This window comes from Manis javanica, chromosome 16 (genome assembly GCF_040802235.1).
Source record: "Manis javanica isolate MJ-LG chromosome 16, MJ_LKY, whole genome shotgun sequence".
NCBI lineage: Eukaryota > Metazoa > Chordata > Mammalia > Pholidota > Manidae > Manis > Manis javanica.
Window position 1 is genome coordinate 57702247 of NC_133171.1, and position 23347 is coordinate 57725593.

Below are 23347 nucleotides of genomic sequence, written 5' to 3' on the forward strand. Positions count from 1 at the left end.
ATGAAGATGGGGCCACTGGGGGGCTGCCAGGAGCAGCCAGTGGACAAACGGAGGACAGTGGGAGAGACAGATGGCGATGGGGCTGGGGTGGCTGGTGCAGTGAGTGCACAAAGGACAGTGGGATGGATGGGGATGGGACACGGAGAAGATAAATGACATTGTAATTTCCACCTGAGCGTCGAGCAGCCTCTTCTTGGGTTCGGGCAGTGGCTCAACCATGGCGGGGTGGTCCCGGCGCAGCTCCTCCTCCACCAGCATCAGCCTGAAGGGACGGGCTTCAGTGGGGTTAGTGGCGGGCACGGGCTCGGAGCCTGCCTGTGACACTCCTGATCCTGGAGATCCCTGCAGCTCTCTGGAAAAAGCCTCAGGCATCCTTCTCCCCTGTCCTCAGAATCTCTCCATTGTTATGACCCAAAAGACTCCCTGTATTCCCTTTCCACTCAGGGACCCTCACTTCCGCCTGCTAAGAACAGCTTTCTGGGCCTCAAGGAGCTCTTCCACCCAGACACTGCCAGCCCTCCAGCCGCTCAGTCAGCACAATGTCCTCCCACAGAGCCTCTGGACCCACATCCCCCATTCCACCTCACCAAGACGAGGCCATCACCGGGGCAGCCCCTCAGGTACCTCTAGCCCAAGAGGAGTCTCTATGGTCACTATAATCACCATCTCCCTGCCTTTGATGGACACTCTCAAGGGAACTTCTCATCAAAGATACCAATAAGAGCAGTGTTTTCAAAGAAAAGTTCTAAGTTAAGCCTTTTTCTTCTAATTAATATTACTAAAAAAATACACTAGAATGGATTAATATTGAGCTGGCTCTGGCTTGAGTGGGGCCCGGAGACCCACCCAATTCTCAGGATTGCCGAGGCTCCTTTTTTGGAACCCAGCACTTGGTAGCACAGTTGAAAATGTACACGAGCTAAATGGCGGGTCAATCGCTTTCTAATAAACACCTTTCCTTGGCTGGAGAGGGAAGGTCTGCCTAGGAAGGGGATGGTTAGGGGTTCTCTGGCTAGGGATCCATGCCTAGGTTTGGGGAGAACATCACAGGGTGGGATGAGAATAAACAGTGGAGAGTCCCAGCCTAGGCTGGGTCCAGACACATAATGATGGTTAGGTAGTAACATTTTCTAAGGGCTCCAGAAGTTATTCTATCAGGGTTTAGTAAAGGGACATTGAATGCACTAAGCAAGAGGTCTCTCCCCATCTGGTTATGTGGAGTAGTGCAGCGGGTTTTCCGCCTGAGGGATGGGTGGTGGGGCTGGTGAGGAAGCTCACTGGCTCTCTTCAGCCTCAGGCTCTTCCTTGATCCCCCTCCCCGGGCCGCCCCTCACCTGCCAATGATGCTCTTGATCTGTGAATCCTTCTCCACCTGCTGCTGCCTTAGCCTTTTTTCACTCTGTTCGAGTCGAGCCTGATACTGCATTAGAATTTTGCTGGTCTGCTCTTCCTGGGACAGGAGCCTCCGCTCATATTCTTCCAGCTTCCGGTTGGACATGTGCAGCCGCTCCTTCAGTGAGTGGATCTCCTCCTCGTACTCCTTCACCTGCCCGCCGGGCACACGACCCCGCACTGTGAGGGTGGCTGCCCGGATCCCACCACCCTAGGCTTCATCCCTGCCTACCAGGCACAGTCACTACATGGTGAGTGGTAGCCCGTCCACCTTCTCCAGCCTTTTCCCTGCCTGGTGATCATACACACACACTGGCTTTTGAGAAGGCCCTTCCGTGGAGCTGAGACTCCCTCAAAATGGAGCAAGGTCAGAGGTTCCCATATCCTGAGAGGTATATACATGCCTTTGCATAGGCATCTGGACACATGAGGACCCACACACAAACCGAGAGACTCACAGACACATCATGAGTGACTGAACCCAGGAATTAAAGATTAACATAACTCAGCCCCAACCCAGGCCCTGCAGCATATGGGGAAGACACAGGAAGAAAAGACACCAGATGGACAGGAAGGCTCTGTCCTGGGGAGGGGGGCTCTGGCCTCTGGGCTTGATAATGACCCTGGAATTCTGGGGATGGAAGGGCTAAGGAGAGTCATTTTACCTGCCCTGTTGGCTCTAGAGTCTACAGCTGTGCTATCCAATACGGTAGCCACTAGCCACATGTGGCTATTTAAAATGTAAAAAAAACCCATAAAAACCCAATTCCTCAATTGTACCAGTCACATGTGGCCAGTGCCTGACTACTACATTGGACAGTGCAGATTAGAGAACATGTCCATCACTGCAGATGGTTACACAGGACAGAACTTGTGTAGAGCCTTCCTCAACAGTTCTTCAACAAACTGGAACAAATAGTTCTAAAATTCATATGGAACCACAAAAGACCCCGAATAGCCAAAGCAATCCCGAGAAGCAAGAATAAAGTGGGGGGGATCTCGCTTCCCAACTTCAAGCTCTACTACAAAGCCACAGCAATCAAGACAATTTGGTACTGGCACAAGAACAGACCCACAGACCAGTGGAACAAAATAGAGACTCCAGACATTATCCCAAACATATATGGTCAACTAATATATGATAAAGGAGCCATGGACAGACAATGGGGAAATGACAGCCTCTTCAACAGCTGGTGTTGGCAAAACTGGACAGCTACAAGCAAGAGAATGAAACTGGATCATTGTCTAACCCCATATACAAAAGTAAATTCGAAATGGATTAAAGACCTGAATATAAATCATGAAACCATAAAACTCTTAGAAAAAAACATGCAAAAATCTCTTGGACATAAACATGAGCAACTTCTTCAACATATCTCCCCGGGCAAGGGAAACAAAAGCAAAAATGAGCAAGTGGGACTATATCAAACTAAAAAGCTTCTGTACAGCAAAGGACACCACCAATAGAACAAAAAGGCATCCTACAGTATGAGAGAATATATTCATAAATGACAGATCTGATAAAGGGTTGACACCCAAAATATATAAAGAGCTCACGCACCTCAACAAACAAAAAGCAAATAATCCAGTTTAAAAATGGGCACAGACACTTCTCCAAAGAAGAAATTCAGATGGCCAACAGACACATGAAAACATGCTCCACATCGCTTGTCATCAGAGAAATGCAAACTAAAACCACAGTGAGATATCACCTCACACCAGTAAGGATTGCCACCATCCAAAAGACAAACAACAACAAATGTTGGCGAGGTTGTGGAGAAAGGGGAACCCTCCTACACTGCTGGTGGGAATGCAAATTAGTTCAACCATTGTGGAAAGCAGTATGAAGGTTCCTCAAAAAACTAAAAATAGAAATACCATTTGACCCAGGAATTCCACTCATAGGAATTTACCCTAAGAATGCAGCATCCAAGTTTGAAAAACACATATGCAGCCCTGTGTTTATTGCAGCACTATTTACAATAGCCAAGATATGGAAGCAACCTAAGTGTCCATCAGTAGATGAATGGATAAAGAAGATGTGGTACATATACACAATGGAATATTATTCAGCCATAAGAAGAAAACAAATCCTACCATTTGCAACAACATGTTTGGATCTAGAGGGTTTTATGCTCAGTGAAATAAGCCAAGCGGAGAAAGACAAGTGCCAAATGATTTCACTCATCTGTGGAGCATAAGAACAAAGCAAAAACTGAAGGAACAAAACAGCAGCAGAGACTCACAGAACCCAAGAATGGACTAACAGTTACCAAAGGCAAAGGGACAAGGGGGGAAAAGGGGCATTACGATTAGCAGACATAATGTAGGGGGTGGGCACGGGGAAGGCTGTACAACACAGAGAAAACAAGTAGTGATTCTATAGCATCTTACTATGCTGATGGACAGTGACTGTAATGGGGTATGTGGGGGGTACCTGGTGATGGGGGGAGTCTAGTAAACATAATGTTCCTCATGTAATTGTAGATTAATGATACCAAAAAATAATAATAATGATAATAAATAAAGATTCCTCATCTGAAGCACAGAACAGAAAAATGATTTGAAACACTATTTGCTTATTCTCTGAAGAGGGTACATATGTAACCAACCCCATTCTAGATGCAAAGGAAAGATATTAATTCAATGCCAGTGATGGCTACCTTGGGACATCAGTTTATCCTTAATCTTTTCATGGAACTTGCTAGACCAAGTCCACCTAAATCAGTCCTAAGATTTTCCTATGCTCCATGCGATTTCCCCTAGGAAATCTCTCTCTAGTCACCCAAGCTGGAGTTACACATTCTCTACATATAACCTAATCCTGCAGCCACCCTCTTCTTCAGAGTTCTTAGAGCAACAGCTTCCCCAGAGAGCTGTCAGGTTATCTGTGCCCCAGAGCTCTTGCTATCTTTTGCTTTAGGCTATCACCAGCTAAGACTCTGAATTGCCTTTCCACACGTGGCTGATACATGCCACATCCCAACATGGACCCTCTGTCACCTATGCCTATGGGACAATGACTGGATAAGCTGGACATCACTTGAAAAGTACAACTGCAACCCCTTTGCCCCTGTCCAATTAATCAGCTCACACTGCTAGTAATTTTCCTTTCCCGCAGCAGTCACAGGAGTCAGGGCTTATGTTCCCCCTGGGGAAGAACATGGAGGTAAATCTAATATAGAACATGTTTGCCCTCAGGTAGTCTATGATGTGTATAACCCACACAATAGGGTTGAAATTGGCTTTTCGATAGACTGGGTGTATCTGGTCTCCCCTAATAGACTGAGGGCTTCTCAAGAAAGGGGATCAAGTCTTTTTTCTTTCCACCTGACCCTGTGTGTTTCCCTCAAAAGTATCTAGAGGCCTTCCCTGTGGGTAAAGGGATGGATGAGGGCTTGGGGCTGATAGGACAGGGACGTACCCTGTCCAGCCGGCTTTCATCCATCGACTTAGAGTACTCCTTAAGCTTATACTCTTCCCGCTCGATGTGGGCACTCTCGATGTCAGCCGACAGGTGAGGCATGTTGGAGACCCAGGCCACCGTCCGCTCAGAGGCTGGCATCGTGGGGTTCAGTGTAGATGGTGCCTGCGAATGCTAGGATGAGGCAAGATGGGGACAGAGAGGAAGGGTGGGAGAAGACAGGGTGCATTTAGAGGGAAAGAGCACTGCTCAAAGTAATGACAGTCCTGAACTCCTGTTTCCCTCCTCTGGCGCTGATCACTGTGTGAATGCTATGTTACTTATCACATCTCCCCTCTGGAATGTGAGCTCCATGTGAGCAAGGGGTTTTTGTCCGTTTTTCCACTGAATACACAGTGCCTAGAAGCACATAGCACACAGCAGGCACACTATACACATTTATTTAATGAAAGAAAATTGGGAGTAACTTAAGATCACCAACTCTACTGTACCCCCATCTCCCTGACCCATATCCTCCTTCCCTCCCTGCCTGCCATGCACCTGGCCTTCCTCCCACCCTCACCTACCTGCTTGGTGATGGAGGGCTTGAGCCCCCCACCCCCTCCGCCACCGCTGCCCCCGCTGCCCCCAATGCTGCCCTCTTTGCTGAGGCTCTGCTGCCGTGGACGGGGAGGGCCGTAACTCGGCTCCGGTGACTGCAACAGATTCCCGCTGGATGGCCTGGGTTTCTGGGCAGCGCTGACTGTCAACTGTTGAGACTTGCCCCTCTGCAACGGAGGTGGCTGGCCCCCGCCACCCCCGCCACCGCCCCCCCCACCACTCCCACCTCCGGGCCCCGAGGGGGCAGGCCTCTGGGGACCAATGGTGATCTGGGGAGGGGACAGCATGTGCTGCAGGTTGTCCTGGAGTGAAAGCTGCCGACGTGTGAAGTCAGTGCCAGAGGGTCCAAATTCATCACTGTAGCTGTGGCTGTGAAGGATGGAAGCAGCGGGGGGCTTGGGGACCCCTGAGGAGAGGTCCTCACTCTTGCTATAGCCATGGAATGGGGCGAAGGTGTCCCCAGGGGGCTCTCCACCTCGGTGGTGATGATGATGGTGATGGTGGTGATGGGAGGAGGGTGGGCCATGGCCACTTCCCACTCCGTGGCCCCCTGGGGGGCCTGGCCCATCAGCAGCCATGTGGAAGAGAGGGTTCTGGAAGGAGAGGGGGATGCGCAGTTGCTGGGCAGGCACACCGTCCGTGGTGACGCCCATCTGGCTGAGGCGCATGCCAGCTGCTGTGATGGATGAGCCACTCCCCTGGGAGAGGCGTCCAGCAGGTGCAGGCCGCAGACCCAAGGCCGCTGTCAGAGAGGCCTGGCTCGAGTGCAGCAGGTCCCCAACAGCTGCCAGATTGGACACACTGCTGCTGTTGAGCCGGCCACCAGGCCCATCGCCCTGCAGATCCAGCATGGAGACACTCTTGTTGACACTCAGCATCTTCTGCTCTGGCTCTGTGATGTCCGAGCTGCTCGTGCAATATGCTGGCGAGGAACGGGCCAGGGGTGGGCGGCTTACATAGAACAGATCTTTTCCCCCACCAGGTGGTGGTGGGGGCGGCTTTTCCTTGGTTGGGGAGGGGAGGCGAGCCATGTCCATAGAGCTGTGGGAGGGAAAAGGGGCACACAAGTGGGAATTAAGATCAAGGCTACAGGCAATAGAGCCTACTGTGGTCTGACACAGGCCTTGGGCTGAGAAGTGGGACCCGCGGGGAAGGGCTGAGAGCTGGTAGTGGCAGCTCTGGAGAGGGCAGGCAGGCAGGATGGGAGGGGATATGTGTGAGAAAGGAAAGGACAAGGCCCCTCCAGGAAGGGAGTAAGGACTAGAGGAGGGGAGGTAGGAGCAGCAACAAGAATGAGGGGCAGGTCTGGGCAGATGTGGAGGAGACAAGGGTGCATGGAGGAAAAGAGGAGAGGAAGGTGAAGGCCATTGGTGTGGGAAGGGAAGCAGACAGGAGAGGAGAGGAGGGCCAGGTAGGAGAGAGACCCTCACCTGTTGAGGCCTCGAGCCATGAAGGACTGAAGGTCGATGGAGCTGGAGAGAGATGGAAAGAGGGACAAGCACAGACAGAGGGAAGGAGAGGTGGGCAGAAGGTGTGGACAAATGGAAGGAGAGGCGAGAGTGGTGGAATGATATGACATGGAGGGAGAGACACAGCAGAGGAACAAGCAGGGCAGTCATCAAAATAAGGAGCAGCTGAGGCACGGTGCCACCCATCAGAATGGATGCTATGGCTCGGGCGGCCCTTCTAGGGTCTAGGTGTTACTTCTCTACTGCTGGATCTTGGTGAGGTCTGTGGGGTGGTGGTGGGGGGCTGAGAGTGTGCTTATTTACCAACTAGTACAGAGATATTTTAATCTTTTCACACTATGTGGCTGATCCAACACGTCCTGGCTGAACCTCAGCTCTGGGACAGGCACAGGCAGGCAGAGGGACAAAGCAAATCAGAGCCTGCAGCAGAGCCCCCTAGGCTTACAACAAGCTGAAGCTGGAGGAGCCCCTGTGCTTTTCCAGGGGCTCCACTCACTCTGGCTTTAAAGGCTCTCAGCTAACCACTGACTGGACCTGTGTTCCTACCAATGTCTCTGAGAACCAGCTTTTTCCCTTCTTCAAGCCCTGGAGATGCACATGGAGCCCAGTGAAGTGGATTCGAAACAGAAAAGTAGGAGCTCCTATGGTACAGAAATGGGGGCCCCAGGTGCTCACCTGTTGAGGTCCCGCATCATGTAGCCCTGCATCTCAGCTGATGGGCCCCGCAGCACCATGGGCTGAGGCCGGGGCCGCTCGCTCTGACGGCTTGGCTGCCTTTGGATGTTGGGGTTCCTCAGAGCTGTGCTGATGTCATTGAGGAGCCGGGGCAGCGGGCCCAGCTTCAGGAGGGCTTCCTGGAAGGATGAGGCTGTTACCTGGGGGCTAAGTGGGCCTGTGAGAGGGCCTCAGAGAGTGCAGGTGGTGTGTGTCTGAGCTGGGAGTGGCAGAAACACATCTGGGAACAGGGAGGGGAGAAAAATCTGTGCAGGGGCTGGTCTCTCAGGCTGCAGGAGCCTCTGGAGACATCTGGGGACAGAGCAAAGGGGCATTTGCTGACCTTACTGAGCTGGGGCAGCACCTCCCAGAGCAGGGCATGCAGTGTGGAGAGCTCTCGGCCCAAGTCGATGTAACCCTCAAAGCTACTGCTGTTGGTCAGTGTGTCCAAGTTAGAGATCTCGTACAGGAACTGCTGCATGGAACCCCACTCCAGCTCCAGAAACTCATTCATGAATCCCAGAAAGTCCTCCTTTGAGGTAAACCTGGTCAAGGCATCCAGAAGGTAGAGATCACACACATAGAAGGCCTCACACTCACCCATCTCAGGGTCTTTGGGGACTCAGGAGCCACTTCTGGCTCACACCCAGTCCCACCCTACCCCCTGCCTGAGGCTTCCCTCACTTGGAAAAGTTGGCCAGGTTCTGGATAACCTTGGCGATGAGGGTGAGGGTTCGTGAGGTCTGCTCATCTGGGTACTCTTGCATAAGCCCAAAGAGACTGGGAGACATAATGGCTGGGCAGAGGAAGCGCAGGAAGAGCGAGGCGCTAATCAGTCTGTCAGCGATGTCCTCCCGGCCCCGCTCTGCGCAGCGCAGTCGCCAAGATGCAAACACCTCCTTCAGCTCCCTCGGGAACACGCTGGGGGAAAGGGGTGGGGAGACAGAGAGAGAGAGAAAGAAAGAGAGAGACCAGGACTGAGCCCCAGAGACCCTCAGCTTCCAGGAACATGCTGAGGGGGGTGGTAGGAGGTGAGGGTGTGGAAACAGGTGAGAGATACAGGGAGGGAGGGACTGTAGGAGGAAGACAGGAGGCTACTGAAGAAGAGGGCTATGGCAGAGGGAACAGACAGATTCAGGAGAGAGAAATGGAGGGATGGAGGGGGAGAGAAGGGGAGGAAGAGAGACATGCAGTTGAGAGACAGCGGGGTTATGTGAGAGAGACAAGGAGAGGAGGAGAAGAAGAACAGACACCAGGGAGAGACAGAGATGGGAGAGAGATGGAGGGTCACTTGAGGTACAGGGAGCTCGGACCCCCCAACTCTTCTGGATTCCAGGGCTATGGGGATGGAGGTGTCTCCAGCATGATCCCCAATCCCTGCAGTGGCTCAGAGCTCACTCCTCCCACCTCCCCATTCCACTTCAAAGTCCCATTGACACCTTAAATTCTGGCTGGTGTAGCGTAAAGCAGAGCTCACCATTGCCCACACACCTCCAACTGGCTTCTCCTCTTGCCTTTCTGATTCTGTCAATGACGCCACAGGTCTCCCAAATACCAGCCCAATGGCCTCTTGAGTCAACCCCAACTTCCTACAGATATGCCCCCTCCTTTCCAACTGGCTGACAACGTCTACTGATCCTTTCTTCAGAGGGTCTTTACCATAACCCCTTCTGCTTTCCTGCCACCATCCTGATTCACGACCTGATTCCCATGCCTGATCTGTCAATAATTGCCCCCAACCAGCCTGAATTTCATTCTCCCTACTCAGGTCCCTGAGACCCACTTAATCTTCTCAGTCACAGTACTTCTTGGCACCAGCACCACTGACAGCATTCTATGACCTACCAATGAACCTCAACTCCTTATAACCTGGCAGCTGTGGAGTTCCAGATTCTAACCCCAACACCCCTGTGCAGACATCTCCCCCATCGCTCTCACAAACCATGTGCTCCTTTAAACCTTCCAACTGCTGTTCCCCAAAAGCTCCTGGGCCTCTCCCTCTTCATGCATGTGTCTGCTCCACAGCCCTCTCCTGAAATGTCCTCTTTGCCTGCCATATCCACATATCAGAACCTGACCCAGTCTTCAAAGCCCAGCCCAGGGGGTACTTTCTCCACAAAGCCTTTCCTGTTTGTCTCAGTCAAATCTCTGACTTCTCTGACCTTTTGTTTGGGGGGACCTTCCCTACACACTTAACACATAACAAAACCATTCTGTGGCTTCTCTGTATCTAATTTGTTTCTATTCATTCTGCTGCAGGCCCTCTGCGGGCAGAGACCAGGCTTCCTCTCTGTCTGCTCTATGCACCCAACACAATTCTTTGCCCACAACTGGTACTCAGTCCTTTTGAAGATGGATAGATGGATGAACAGATGAACACACGACTCCCCCGACCCTGGCCCCCCAAACCAGCGCTCCCAGTCTCACCAATGGGAGTTGACCACCTTGCACAGGGCCAACTCACAGCACATTCGCAGGTTAGCCTGGTGCTCTGCCAAGCTGGATGCTGTGCACTTGATGGGGTCCACCTCGCAGTTTTCCTCAGACTCATATAGAGCACGGATGAATTCCCCTGGGAGTGGGGGCACAAGGCAGGGTGGTCATACTTCCCAAGGGCAGAGACAAGGGCTTGCCAGGGTTGGGGGAATCTTGGAATCAGGTGGTTGGAGACTGGAGTCTAGGCCCTCTGGGCTTGGAAGCATCAAGCTGAGAAAGGGTGGACTTGGGATCTGGCATAGCCAGGTTTAGGGTTCGGGTAGGCCTTTGGTGGGCTTGGGAAGAAGGACTTGAGGGTGGGCCATACCAATGGCATCCTTGAGGTATTTCTGACCAATCAGTCTCATATACTCTTCTATGGCTTTAGTGGCGAGCGTGTTCTCGCGGAATATGAGGTGTTCCCGTTCCATGAACCGGTCCACCTCAGACATGGCCATGTCGGAAAGGAAGTCCTGTGGTCCAGAAAACCCAAGGGTCAGCCTCTATACAACCCAAGCTCATACAGACAGAAGTGCCCTATCCTCGCCATACTCCCACGCAAGTGCCCACTCCCAGGTCACCATGTCTTGAGGGCATGGCACTCACCTTGGCCTTGCCCGTGCTCTGCAGGATGTGAACCAGTGCACTGGCAACTTCCTCCTTGCCCTTGACATTCAGGGCGGGCTCCAGCACTGCACACAGCATCCGATAATGGTTAGTGACGTACTCTGCAAACTCCTTATACAGCTCCATGGGCAGGATGCTCATTGTCTGGTACCGTGCCTTTAGCCGCACAGCCGGGCAGCCTCCTTTGCCCTTGCCCCCCGACCCACTCCCTGAGCCCCCTCCCCCTCCTGAACCCCCCATGCCTCCTGAGCCCCCGCTGCCTGTTGGCAGGGTTACAGGGTACCACTGCTCTGTGAAGTGGCGACCAGCTAGGGTGGCCACGGGCACAGTCACCAGGCCGACATAGCCTGCCTTGTCCTTCTTGCGTTTTTTGTCTGAGTCACGGTACAGATGTAGCCGAAGAGCACGGACAGCTGGCAGGTTGTTAAACTCGAAGTGCTCGCCCCAGAAGACGGTGTCCCCTGAGGCTGAGCGGGGCTTGGAGGTGGTGCGTGCATACAGCATGTCATCCAGGCAGAGCTCGCAATAGTACCGCTTCTTGGGTGGCAGCTCCCGAGCCTCTATGATCCACAGCTTCAACACATTGTCCACCCGGCGGCTATTGTCCTGGCATGGTGGGGTGGGCATGGCAGACAAAGGGGAAGGGACAAAGAATAAAAGATACCAAAAGAGAACAGACAGTGAGAAAGTGAGAGTATATGAGACAGCAATCATAAGACTGAGAAGGTGTGTACCGGACTGAATAGTGTCCCCCCAAAATTCATGTCCATGCAGAATCTGGGAATGTGACCCTCTTTGGAAATAGGGTACTTTCAGATAAAATCATATTACTCCAAGTGCTCAAACTTGGCTTAGAGTGGCCCTATATCCAATGACTTGTGTCTATATGGAGAGGGAGACTTAAGAGACCAGACACACAGGGAAGATGGCCATGCGAAGATGGAGGCAGAAATTGGACAGATGCAGCTTAAGCCAAAAACTGCTGGCAACCACCAGAAGCTATGAAGAGGCAAGGAAGGATTCTTAGCACTTCAGAGGGAGCAAGGCTCTACTAACACAAGGATTTTAGATTTTTAGTCTCCTGAACTATGTGAGAATAAAGTTCTATTTTAAATGACCAAGCTTGTAGTAATTTGTTACAACAGCCTTAGGAAACTAATGATACATCAGACAATAGAACCAGTACTGGGAAAGATTTTAAAAGCTAGAATAATCAACCAAAAATATTAAGGTGGAATTTGAAGGGGGGCATGGGGAGTCCTTCAAAAACAATCAGAAGTTAACTGTAAAAAGAAAAAGTGAATTGCATAAGTACACGATGGGTGAGACTATCCAGTCTCTGTGAAAAGTGCCTGCAGGATATGACTGACTGCAAGCTCATGGTGACACCCAGGTGGTGGCATAGTGTGAAAGGAGCATGGAGTTTGGACTCCACATGGGTTAGATCACGTCCAGCACCTTGGGTCTAGCTCTTTAAGAAGGACATTGAGAAACAAAGGTTCCCTCAGAGAAGGACTGGTAATTGAGATACAAAGAAGAACTGACAGAACTGGGAGCATTTTCCTTGGGAAACAAGTCTTGGGAAGAACACAGACTCAGAATTTCAGAGCCAAAGGGACATTAGGAATCATCTAGTCTGACCCCATTGCCACCAGTTTTATAGAGAGGAAACCAAGGTCTGCAGACCTGGCTAACTGACGATTGTATATGTCCTGCAGAGACGCTGCTAGTAGGGGCTGGGTGACCACCTGTCAGTGTATTAGTGAGGCATTTCTGCCTACAGGGAAGAGGGATCAGAGACTTTCAGAGCCCCAGCAACTCTGTAAGCCTATGATTTCTGTGGTAGGGCAACAGATCATGAAGGAGAAAGAAAGGGAAAAGAAATGGGGAACTCAGAGGAAAATGGGAGACACCTCCTGCTCATCCAGGTCCCCTCTGCCTGGGTCCCCTCCTCCCCTGCAAGCCTCCCTTCCTTTACCTCTCCTTCCACCCTAGGCCCCCAGCTTCCCCTGTGGCTTAATCTATGCCTTATCAATACTATCTGTGTTCCCTTTACTCAATACCTTGTTGGGTTTTACTGCCCGTTGTAGATTCTCGATCCATTTGTCCCTTTCTGCTGCAGAACGACAGGCAAAACATTTTGTTCCTGATGACGTTGTTACCTAGAGAGGGGTGGGTAGTTGAGATGGGGCTCCAGAGGGAAGGTGACTCCTAAGGACTAGACGCTACCCACCACCTCTTCCTCCCTGGCCTAACCCCCTTTCTCCCAGTCCCAGAGCTGTTTCCTTGACATCACCACCTGTGCCACTTTCTCCAGGCCTCTCTGCCCTCATCCTCTCTCATCCCTGCCCTTCAACCCCTTCCCAGCCCACTAGATCCAGTACCTCAAAACAGAACTCCTGGCCCAGGATGGAGCTATGCACTGGCTTGATAATGGAATCTTCATCCAAGTTGAGCTCTAAGGCCTCAGCTGCACTGCTAGGACTCAGTAAGGACTCGTGAGAGTGTGACTCCTTAAAGCTCTGCATCAGCCGGGCCCTGGCAGGCAGGAGGTTCAGGAAAGAGGATTAGGGCCCCCCCAACTCTTCTCACACAGCCTGGGGCCAGCATCATCAGTCTGGCTCTAGAACAAAGACTTAGGGAAAGGACCTCCTGAACCCCCTTCACAAACAGACACTGACATGGACAGAAAGAAGCCCAGCCTGTGCCAGGGAAGGACAGAAGGGTATGAGAGAAACAGAACCCTTTAAGGAACTGCCCCCCACCCCAGTTAACACCTAAGGGGTTGTGAGGACTAGGGACACCTAGAAATATCTCAACCCAGAAATGGACCATGGTAGGGAATGAAAAAAAAAGAACAGCTGAGCCTGAGACATATCTAGGTGAGCCTCTTTCCCCCCTCCCCTGCCCAAATGAACAAACCCAAAATCAGAGCCTCAATGTCTGGGAAAAAAGTGGGAATACAGAACCAGAAGCACAAAGATGTTTGTCTGCCTGGCACACAGCTAGTACCTGAAAAACATCTAATGACTCAAAGAATGAATGAATGAGGTAAGAGGACAAGTTTTAGCAGAAGCAGGGGAGTGAGGGAAAAGTCACAAGAAATAGGAGAAAGCTTTGAGCAGAAAAATGTGACTGAAGGTCAGAGACTGAAAATTGGCCTGGGGAAGAAGAGGAGCTAGGGCAGGCAGAGGGGAGAGCAAGACAAGAGCGGAGAGATGGAGGGGGATCACCGCCAGGGGAAAGTGCAGGGGAAGGTGGGACCAGTGACAGCGGCAAGAGGGAATGAAATGCGCAACACTGCTGGAGGCCCAGGGGGCCCCCGAATACCAAGGAGTAGGCAGTGAACGGCCAGCTAGGGGATGAAGAGTAGAGAGCAGTAGGGAAGCAGGAGGGGGAGCTCGGGTGTGGGAGCCTCCAAGAGGCTATTTATAGCAGCCCCGTCATCTCGGGCTCCATTGCCGTCAGCGCGACGCTCCCCCGGCACCCCCCCACCCCCGCGGCCAGGAATACCATGCCCTCACCCCCCGCTGGCCCCAAATCCAGCTTTGGTGACATGGGAGGGTGGGCAGGGAAAGGTGTGACCCACCTATCCCTACCTGCCCAATCCCAGGGGCAGCCAGACATGGGAAAGAAAGGGGTCTCCATGGGGAGTGACTGGGTGAGGGGGAAACCCAAAGAGGGGCCCCAAGAAGCAGAGGCAAACACTAGATCTCCTTCAACCCTGGCCTCATAGGCAGTGTCCTCTGGACTTCTCTGAGAGCTTCCCTCTCATGCGTCAGTCCATGGATCAATCACTACAGCCTCACCTCCCCATTCTGCCAACCTGCATACCTGTGCCAGCCTTCCCCCTAGGTCACACTCTGTGCTGTACTTCCCTCATCCACCAGCCTCAGCCAGCCCCAGCCCCACTCCAACCTGCTGCCCTCCCCTCACACCCTTCTACCTAAAGCACACTGCTCCCTCTCCTACCGACCCACCAGCCCCTTCCCTGGATTCCTTAAATGTTCCTCCCAGGCTCCATCACTCCTTCTCTGTCCTTCTGTACATTTCCTTCAATCCTGGGCTAGAGCCCATCCTTCTATTGGCCAGAAGGGCCCCTCCTTGGCTTCACCTTCATTCCCTTCCCTGCCTCTCTGCTTGTCCTCTCCCCTGCCCCTCTCCTACAGCTTCCTCTTCTCCATTCTGTCTTCTGCCCCATTCCACCCCTCAAGCAATCTAAGGCCTTCAGCCTCTGCACTCAGATAACCCCACCCCTCTGATCTACTTGAGAGCCCCTCCCTATATTGCATCCCACTCATCCCACCTGCCTGCTCCAGCCCCCTTACCGGTCATGGTCAGCACTTCGGAAGCGAGGCAGGATCTGGCGAAAGCTGCTGGTCCGGTCAAGTTTGGGCTGTGACTTCGTGCGTTTGATGGAGCTTTTTAGCCTCCGGCTCAGGAAGCCTTGCTGGGTGGGTATGGAAATAGGGATGGGGTGGGTTGGGGCAGGGTCAGTTATACCTACTCCCCCTCAACTGGTAGATTCCCTGGAAGAAGGTGGGTTGGGGGAAAAGGGAATTCTCTAGAGGCGAGGAAATGGAGATAGGGGGTTGCTACCAGTTTGTCTTCCTTTGCTCCCACGGGTGCGATCAAACACACAAACACACACACCAGCTTGGAGAAGGTGGGAGGGCTGGTCTGAGAAGCATGGGGGCAGAGCCAAGAAGGAGGAAACCAAAGAGGTGGGGAGAGACACACACTCTCTCTCCTGCTCCCTTTTTCAGAATCCTGGGGCTCCAGCTGGGGCTGGAGGGGAGGGGACCCAGTTGGGTCACATCTGGCAGGCACCTTCACTCACTCACCGAGGGCCGGAAGGGTGCAGTGGGGGCGGCCTCCATGCTGTACTGCTTCCCCCCTGGGACGCTCTTCCTCCTCGAGCGACCCAAGTGGTATTCTGGAGGGGAGAAAGGGCCAGAAGGGACGTTTCGGATGGTCCACCCACCCCCGCTGTCAGCCCAGGTTAGCCCTGCTGTTTGCCCCAGCATATTCACCCACCTCCCTCGGCCCCTCAGCTCCAGCCTCACCTACCCCCCGGAAAGCAGCAGGAAGAGCAGCGGCGGCTGAGAGGCTGGCGGCGGGAAGGAGGGGGCAAGGAACCTGAGCCAGAGCCCCCGGAGGGGGACGGGGTGGGAGGACGTAGGCCCATGCCTGGGGGTGGCAGTCAGCAGAGGGGCATGGCTGAGAGAGTCAGTAAAACCCCAGTAATAAAGGACACCAAAGATCCACTAAAGCTAGGTCCTTGGTGTCCACCCACTCCAAGAAGGGGCTAGCTGGGGGTGTGGGGGAGTTGGGTTAAAGGTCATTGCCCATAGGCAGCCTTTCCTCTTTCCTCAGCTGGGCACATCTTCCACCTGCCCTCCGCTCCCGGAATCCCTGTTGGTCTGGAGAGCCAGGGCCACCTCCCTTGACCCCCTCCCTAGATTGGGGGAGGGTGGGGCGGGGTGGGGGTAGGGACAGTCTAGGAAGGGACCTGGGAGGAGTAGCAGGGAAAGAAGCCTGAGGACAGAAAATTCAAGGAAGGGGCAGATGGGGGGGAGGGGGAAAGGAGGCCTGGTCCACATGCACTGCAGTGGCAGAGCTAAGAAGGGAACGGGGGAAGGGGAAAGAATGCAGGGGAGTGGGCAGGGAGTGAGGAAGATTGGCAGTGGGGGTTCAGGGGACTCCCCAGTGAATGTAGGGAGAGGAGGAGGAGGGGAGGTGAATGCGGATGAAGCTCAGACTGCCAAGAGTCTAGTGGGGTGGCAGCTCAAGAAAGGGGAACCGAGGCTATGCTGGCAGGGAATTTAGAGGGGCCAAGGGGCTAAAGGAGAATGAAAGTAGGGGGGATGCCAAGCTCCGGCTCCAGCTCCAGAATGGCTGCCCAGGCCTGGGCTCCCCCCTTCAGCCCCACAGTCACCACTGCAGCCAATGGGGGGGCAGGTGCTGCATCAGGGGCGGGGCTACCATCTCCACGGCAACAAGAAGCTACAGGCTGGGGGGTGGGGGGGACCGGAAGAGCTGCCTGTTAACCCTCTGGGTTCCAGAACAGGGAAGGACCACAGCTACATTTTCGCTGTCTGCTTACAGGATTGCAAATCATCCACAAATGGTCCTAGAATCAGCCGTCAGCTTCCCTTTGCTTCTAAACCCAGGTGTTAGGAGGTCTACACACAAAAATGCGGGTCCCATGACACAGGGACCTTTGTTAGTCCCTGAAGAAGAGGTGTGTGTAGAGTACAGAAACATACACTGAGCTGTGGGGCACATGTATATGAGAACCACACTACAAAAATTAAATAGGGATCTAAGTGCTTATGAGACATACAAACAATTGTGAGCACAGGGGTGCCACAGATCCACATTCTGAGACCATGAGGCCCCACAGGATACATGCTTAGACATATGTGAGCATTGCAACAGGGGAGTACATACTTGGACCCAGACACCCACATGAGAGCTGCTGGTATGGACATGTGGCCTGGGTCTCTTGGGCAATCATGTGGGCAGCACATTACAGAAAGGAACATTTAACCCTGAAACACACACATGGCCCCCACACAGCGGAAGTCAGTTTAACCTCTAAGACACATGCTTGAGTACACCATGATCCCAACCACATCAAGATATCCCCATATCCCAAAAGCACAAACACCTTTCATTCACAAGAAAAGTACAATCGTATCCACTCTGTCTCAGGACAACCCCTTCTTTTCCCCCAGTCCTTCCCTGGCTCCAACAGAGGCATTGGTGATTGCTACCAGAATAAAGGAAAAACAAGGAGCAAATGTGTTAATTATCCTCCTGTTACACACTCAACAATGCATCGATGGGTTCAGGATATCTTTTTCCCAGTCTCTGTATTTCTCAGATCTGGCTGCCTTGCTCTCATTCCAAGGAACACAGCTAGGCCATTATTTCCATATGCAAGCTCCTCTAATAAAGGCATAAAGTCTAAGTTTAAATCCACTAAAATCTTGCTTTGGAACTAAAGAATTATCAGAAAGAAAATGAATTTGCTAATTCATTTTGCTCTTGGAAGTAATATAACCTTACACATATTACCAGGAACTAATATCTATGAACTCACACATAAGTCACAGTACATGAAGGCCACATACACATAAGCTTACAAAGACTCTCACTGCCGCAAGGAAAAGAATTGCAGAAACACACAGGAAAAGGGGGCAGAGTGACAGAAACTCAGAACATCCTGTTATTAGTGCTGCGTGTAGTGACATTACAGAAACACAATACAGACCCATTACACACACTCAGCAAACCTGATAAGCATACACTGCCATCCTAGGTCTCCATGTCCCATCCATGCACGATGTATACACACATGCACATACATAACAGCCACCTACACAGACCCGTAGCACAGGCATTGTGCACACACCCACACATGTACACACCCTGTGTACACACACAATTGCATTCACACACACACACAGCAAGGGCTTGGGACTCCCGCCTCTCTAACCTCTCTAATCTTGCCATCACCCACAGTATCTCCCCCTGCCCTCTAATCCCCCAAATCTCTAACCTTCCCTTTGGCCTTTCTTTGTTATCACACCCAGCTGGCAGCTCTCAAGGGGAGCCAGAGGAGGGAGGTTGCTACAGCAGAATGAGGAACAGAGTTGGACGAAGAGCAGAAAAATGGGGAACAAAACTCTGTGCTGGGGACAGGAACCTCTAACAGCAATCCCTGCAGTGGCAGGCCTCACTGTGAGCCAGCCTCTGCCTGAGCTTCCCGAGCCAACCAAGTCTGATTCTAGTCAGCCTACAAGAAGCTGGTACCCTCTCAAAGATCACTCTAGCAAAAGGCCTGACTCTCTCCTCGTACCCCACCCCCACCATCTCTACCCAGTTTCCCCACCTTAAACTCTCTTATTCCTCTTTCCTCTCTTCCCAGTCAAGCTGGCTATCTCCCAAATTCCCATTCTCCAGTTACGCTTTCTCCCTGGCTCTCTCTTCTCTCCAAGCCTCTCTCATTCCGCCTCTCCCCTTTCTCCCCACTTTTCCCTTTACCCCACTCTTCCCCTCTTCAGCTTTTCTGTCCCCACTCCCTGATAAGACAGGGGCTCACACCTGCCTAGCCCAGAGGTGTTTCATATCCGGTGGGATACCGGGGAAAACACACACCTACTCTCTCGCTCCATTTGCACATCACCCACATCCAGACACGCCCTGGACACCCATGCTGGGACTGACACAGATACCCAGGCCAATGATGGAACACACATGCAAAGACATACACCTGCCACCAGGGACACAGAAGATCCTGTTCATGCAACCACATCTCCACACACAGGAGACTGACAGGAGGTGAGCCACAGCCAGGAATATGCATAATCAGGGTCAGAGGTGACATTTACCAGTATAACCAAGGACTGCCACACAAGCCAGTGACTGGCTGGCAGTTCCGAAGGCAGGAATAAGACCGGACAGGCTTGTACACGGCTGGCTGCACATGTGAGCATGAGGAACTGGGTCCCCGTGTACACATGGCACCAACACACAGGGGACACACGAACATGGACACAAGCACACACTCTCACACACGGGCTGCGCCTCCACCGAGGGGCTTCACTACCCACCCCCCCGCGTGCCTCCCCCGCGTGCTCGCTACCCTGGCCCTCATGAGGCCGGTCCCCGGCCCATCCCCCGACCTCCGCTGCGCCCCCTCCAGTTACCATAACTCCCCCCACTCGGAAGATGCAGCGAGAACATGCAGAGGGAGCAGCTGCCGCCGCCGCCGCCGCCGCCGCCGCCGCCACGGGCTCCCCACCCCCTCCCCGCGCCCACGCACACGCGCGCCCCCGCCCCCACGCGCGCTCCTCGTCCGTCGGGCCCCGCCCTTACCTCGCACCGCCCCCCGGGGGGCTGTCGGGGGTGTCCCCGGTGGGGGAGGGGGGCCCCGCCCCTGCGCGGGGGAGGGGCGGGGTGCGGCGGGAGAGGGGGCGGTGCGGACCAGCTCGCGCCGCCCGGCGCGGTAGGGGCGGCGGTGGGGCCCGGGACGGCCGTGCAGTGACGGCCGCGGGAACGGCTCCCTCCGCTGGCGCTCCCGCCGCTGCCGCCGTTGCCCGGGCCCCGCCGCCGTTGCTAAGCGACCGCTGCTGCCGTGGCCGCCTCTGTCACGAGCCCCGTCGCCCGGAGACAGCGCGAGAGAGACGAGGGAGGGGGGCGAGGGGACCCCCCAAACCAACCCGGCCTCCCACCATCCCCTCCGGAGCAGGACCCCCCACCAAAGCCGCGCAGGAAACAAGGGGCGGCAGCTCCACCCAGCAGAGGAGGAGCCCTGGATTACAATGCCCCTCAAAGGTCCGACGAACCTCTCCTGGGCGACCTCTCCTGGACTCCAGCAGCCACAGTCTCAGCACACACCTTCGCGGACCTAGGCCCCCAAGGTCCCCAAACTCCTATATCCCTTGCATATCCTCCCTGTCCTCTATACATTCTGTGTTCCCCTGGAAACGCCAAACGTTCACAGCTAACAACTCTTTCACTAACCTTCCCCACAAATATATATACTCCTGGGTCCCTTCCCAACCCCTGTTGAACCACCAATACAACTTCCACATACCATCCCCAACTCCACACACACACAGGTGCCCCCTCCAAAAATACACAGCGGACCCACACCAGAGACCCCAGACTGAGGACTCAGTAAGAAAGAATACGTGGGCAGAGACACCAACCAATGCACATATGATAAACACGCTACATTAGCATGTGACCATCCTGGCCTGGACACACAGGTATGCACAAGCACATAAGCCTTTCCAAGACATGACCATGACTCACGTGCACACACATGCATACACACATGCACACATACAAATGTGACAGACATCACACGCATTGTACACAGTCCAGCACCACAACCACCTGGCTTTGCCTCACAGAGATGTGCTATCCATACACCCCCATGCTCATCAGTTTCCATGACAGTGACACATCCCTAGTCACCCACCCACCCAGGGTCCCAGAGCTGGCTCCCAAGGCCAGTGAGGCCTGGGCCTTCAGAAGAGGGCTGACCGAAGCCAAGGGATGGGGACAGGACATTGGCTCTCTCTGAGGAAGAGAAACTGGGAGCCTGGATCCCTGAGGGGAGGGGTTGCTGGTGGAAGAAAGGGGTCCAGGGTTGGTAGAATGGAGGCCCTGGATCTCTGGTCCTGGAAGGGGAATGCAGTGGTAGGGGGCAGTGTGGTAGGGGGTGGGGTTCTGGGGTCTGAGGGCGTCTCTCTGCACCTTGGCTGCAGATCTCTGTTCTCTGCCTTCATTGACTCCCCTCACTGTTCCCATGGAAACCTTTTAAGCGAACTTCTCAGGAAGACAAAAATCTTTTTTTAAATGACTAAAGAGGGGGGTGGAGGGGGGGGCAGAAAGAGGGAGGCAGGGGAAGAGACAGATGGAGAGAGGGAGAGAGTTGGAGAGACAGACTGAGCAGAAAGCTCTACAGACAGACAGAAAGGAGATGAGATGGGGGTCTGATGGCATTCCACCGGGAGCAGAGGGGAAAGTCAGAGTACTCAAGAGGGGTAGAGAAATTGGGGAGGAAAGATAAAGGGGGTGATAGAATTGCAGAGAATAGAAGCAGTTGATAAGAAGAGGAAAAAAAGGGGGTAAGAAAAGAGGGAGGGCACACAGGCCAGAAGAATCAGGAGCACGGGGTGGAGCAGAGGTCTGGGGGTCAGACAGGAACTAGGTCACTCTCTCCAAGATCCTAGACCCAGGGCTGGGAGGCGCTGGGCAGGAACACTTGAAGAGGAAGCCAAAGATCTAAGGAGACTATTTTTACAAGCACCAGGAAAACAGGCAAACTTCGCTGCTGGAGACGAAAAAGAGAGCGAAATAGAGCAAGGATCGCTGGGCACTCTCACGCACAGCCCCTGTCCTGCTCCAGATCCCAGAGGAGGGCGCCTTCTCCTTCCAGGCTGCCGCTCGCAGGACGCGAGACTGCTTTCCGCCTCCTCCCACCCCCTGACAGCTCTCTCGGTTCCCCGACTCCCCTCTCCCCTGCAGCCCCGTCCACCTTCAGCCCTCTCCCGGCAACTGTCCGGGGCACGAGAGCCTGCTCGGCCGCCGTACCATGCTCGCCGTGGGGCCGCCCCTCCACCGGCACGGAGACTGTGCGTCTCAGCAGCTTGTTGCGACTGGACTCGCTCCTCCGGTCCCGGATCAGAAGGGGGTGTATCTAGGGGATGCGGGAGTGTGTCAGACCTCACTGGCCCAGGCCATTCCTCCTGTTCTCCTCCCCACGAAGGAAGGATGAACCTCCCTTTCCACCAGCCTGCCCACCTGGCCCTGCCCCTCCGCACTCTAGCAAGTGTCTCTGGATGGGTCGATTTCTCTTTCCCTTCTCTGTCCACGGTTCTCTTCCTCATTCCCTCCCGTCCTACCCTCCTCTTTTCTCCCTCCATTTCTTTTGAAACCTCCCAAACCCTATTCAGCTCTTCCTGCAACCCTTCAGGAGTTTGCTACTGGAAGAATCCACTTTCCCCTTGACCTTCAGTTCCTCCATTCTCCCTGCTTTCCTCCCAACCTCCCACCTCTCTCATCCCCTTCCCTCCCCCCGTGCCTGTCACGGGGGTAGCAGAAGCTGCATCTATAATCAGGATCCACAGCTTGTCTCCCTCCCACGGCCGGCTTGCGGCCAGACTGGGACCCAACCTCCCTACCCCCCAAGAGGGCCTGGTCACCTCCCCCCACCTTTCATCTCTTTCCATGCCCCCCACTCAACCTCCCTTACTTTCTTTCTTCACTTTAGCCATTACCTCTCTCTAAACCTCCTTCTCACCGCCCCCTCTCCAGCCTCCCAGTCTTCACTGCCCCAACAGAAAACACCCCACCCCACAAATCCCCTGCCCCAAGGGCACAACTCACCTAATTACGGCTCCCTGTGCCCTACACACTGCTCCTCTTCCCAATTCCATCCCACTCCTCCAGTCTGTACCCTTCCTTCTCCAGATTCTAGCCATTGTGTTGCTCTTTAGCTTACTGGCCACCAGTCCCTTTACCTGTCCTCCCTCTGCCATTCTTTCATTACTTACCCATTGTCCTCCCGCTTCCTTCTCAAAACAGTCTCCATTCTTATTGGTTGCAGTTTCCCCAATGCATCCTACAGACCCCAAACCCTTGCTCAAGACTTGTAGCCACTAGTGACTCACTTACTCAAATGTCTCCCACTGCCTTAACCTTGACTCCCCAAACCACTTCTCCCTTTAAAGTCACCATGTCCTTGACTTTACACTGTGACCTGGAAGCTCTCTACCCAGCCGTCTCTCCACACTATCTCTTATCCCCAGGTCCCTTGAAACTCTGGTTAATCCCAACTTCAATTCTAGCCCTGCCTCTCCACACCCTTGCCGACAGCTTTCAGGGCACATCTCTCACCACCTCTCTGATCTCACAGGCTACCCTGTCACTCTCTAAGACCAGCACCCCCCAAGTACCCCCCACTCTCTGAATCACACCCCTGGGCATCCATCCTTCATAGTCACATTCCCCATTTCCTCTGATGGACCCTCCACTGCTGCCCCAGCTTCTAATCAGAATCCACACTTCCCTAGCTCTAGCCGCCCTGCATGGCCACCACCTCCTACCAGAACCCTCTAGTCAT

At 53.7% G+C, this 23347-nt stretch overlaps 1 protein-coding gene across 15 annotated transcripts in view; it reads right to left on the bottom strand.

Annotated features, from left to right (window-relative positions):
- The window catches only part of SYNGAP1 (synaptic Ras GTPase activating protein 1), a 33477-nt gene that overhangs the window by 5451 nt on the left and 4679 nt on the right, over nt 1-23347 (bottom strand). For 4 of the 15 annotated variants that reach the window (XR_005062752.2, XR_012126191.1, XM_037023639.2 and 1 more), the window contains exons 3-18: nt 21817-21922; nt 15546-15637; nt 15030-15151; nt 13086-13239; nt 12765-12863; nt 10681-11307; nt 10403-10547; nt 10027-10171; nt 8284-8520; nt 7943-8144; nt 7561-7739; nt 6847-6888; nt 5383-6457; nt 4817-4990; nt 1335-1546; nt 172-262 (exon numbers count right to left, since the gene is read on the bottom strand). Coding sequence is in view for 10 of the 15 variants with exons in the window: in XM_037023639.2 (XP_036879534.1) it covers nt 172-262; nt 1335-1546; nt 4817-4990; nt 5383-6457; nt 6847-6888; nt 7561-7739; nt 7943-8144; nt 8284-8520; nt 10027-10171; nt 10403-10547; nt 10681-11307; nt 12765-12863; nt 13086-13239; nt 15030-15151; nt 15546-15637; nt 21817-21922 (3702 nt within the window). In the remaining 5 variants the exon portion in view is untranslated. Of the gene's footprint in view, nt 1-171; nt 276-1334; nt 1547-4816; nt 4991-5382; nt 6458-6846; nt 6889-7560; nt 7740-7942; nt 8145-8283; nt 8521-10026; nt 10172-10402; nt 10548-10680; nt 11308-12764; nt 12864-13085; nt 13240-15029; nt 15152-15545; nt 15638-15771; nt 16640-19418; nt 19503-19587; nt 19966-21816; nt 21923-22026; nt 22118-23347 lie in introns of those variants that run through there. The other 11 variants (XR_005062754.2, XR_012126192.1, XM_037023644.2 and 8 more) reach the window with 9 other exon arrangements.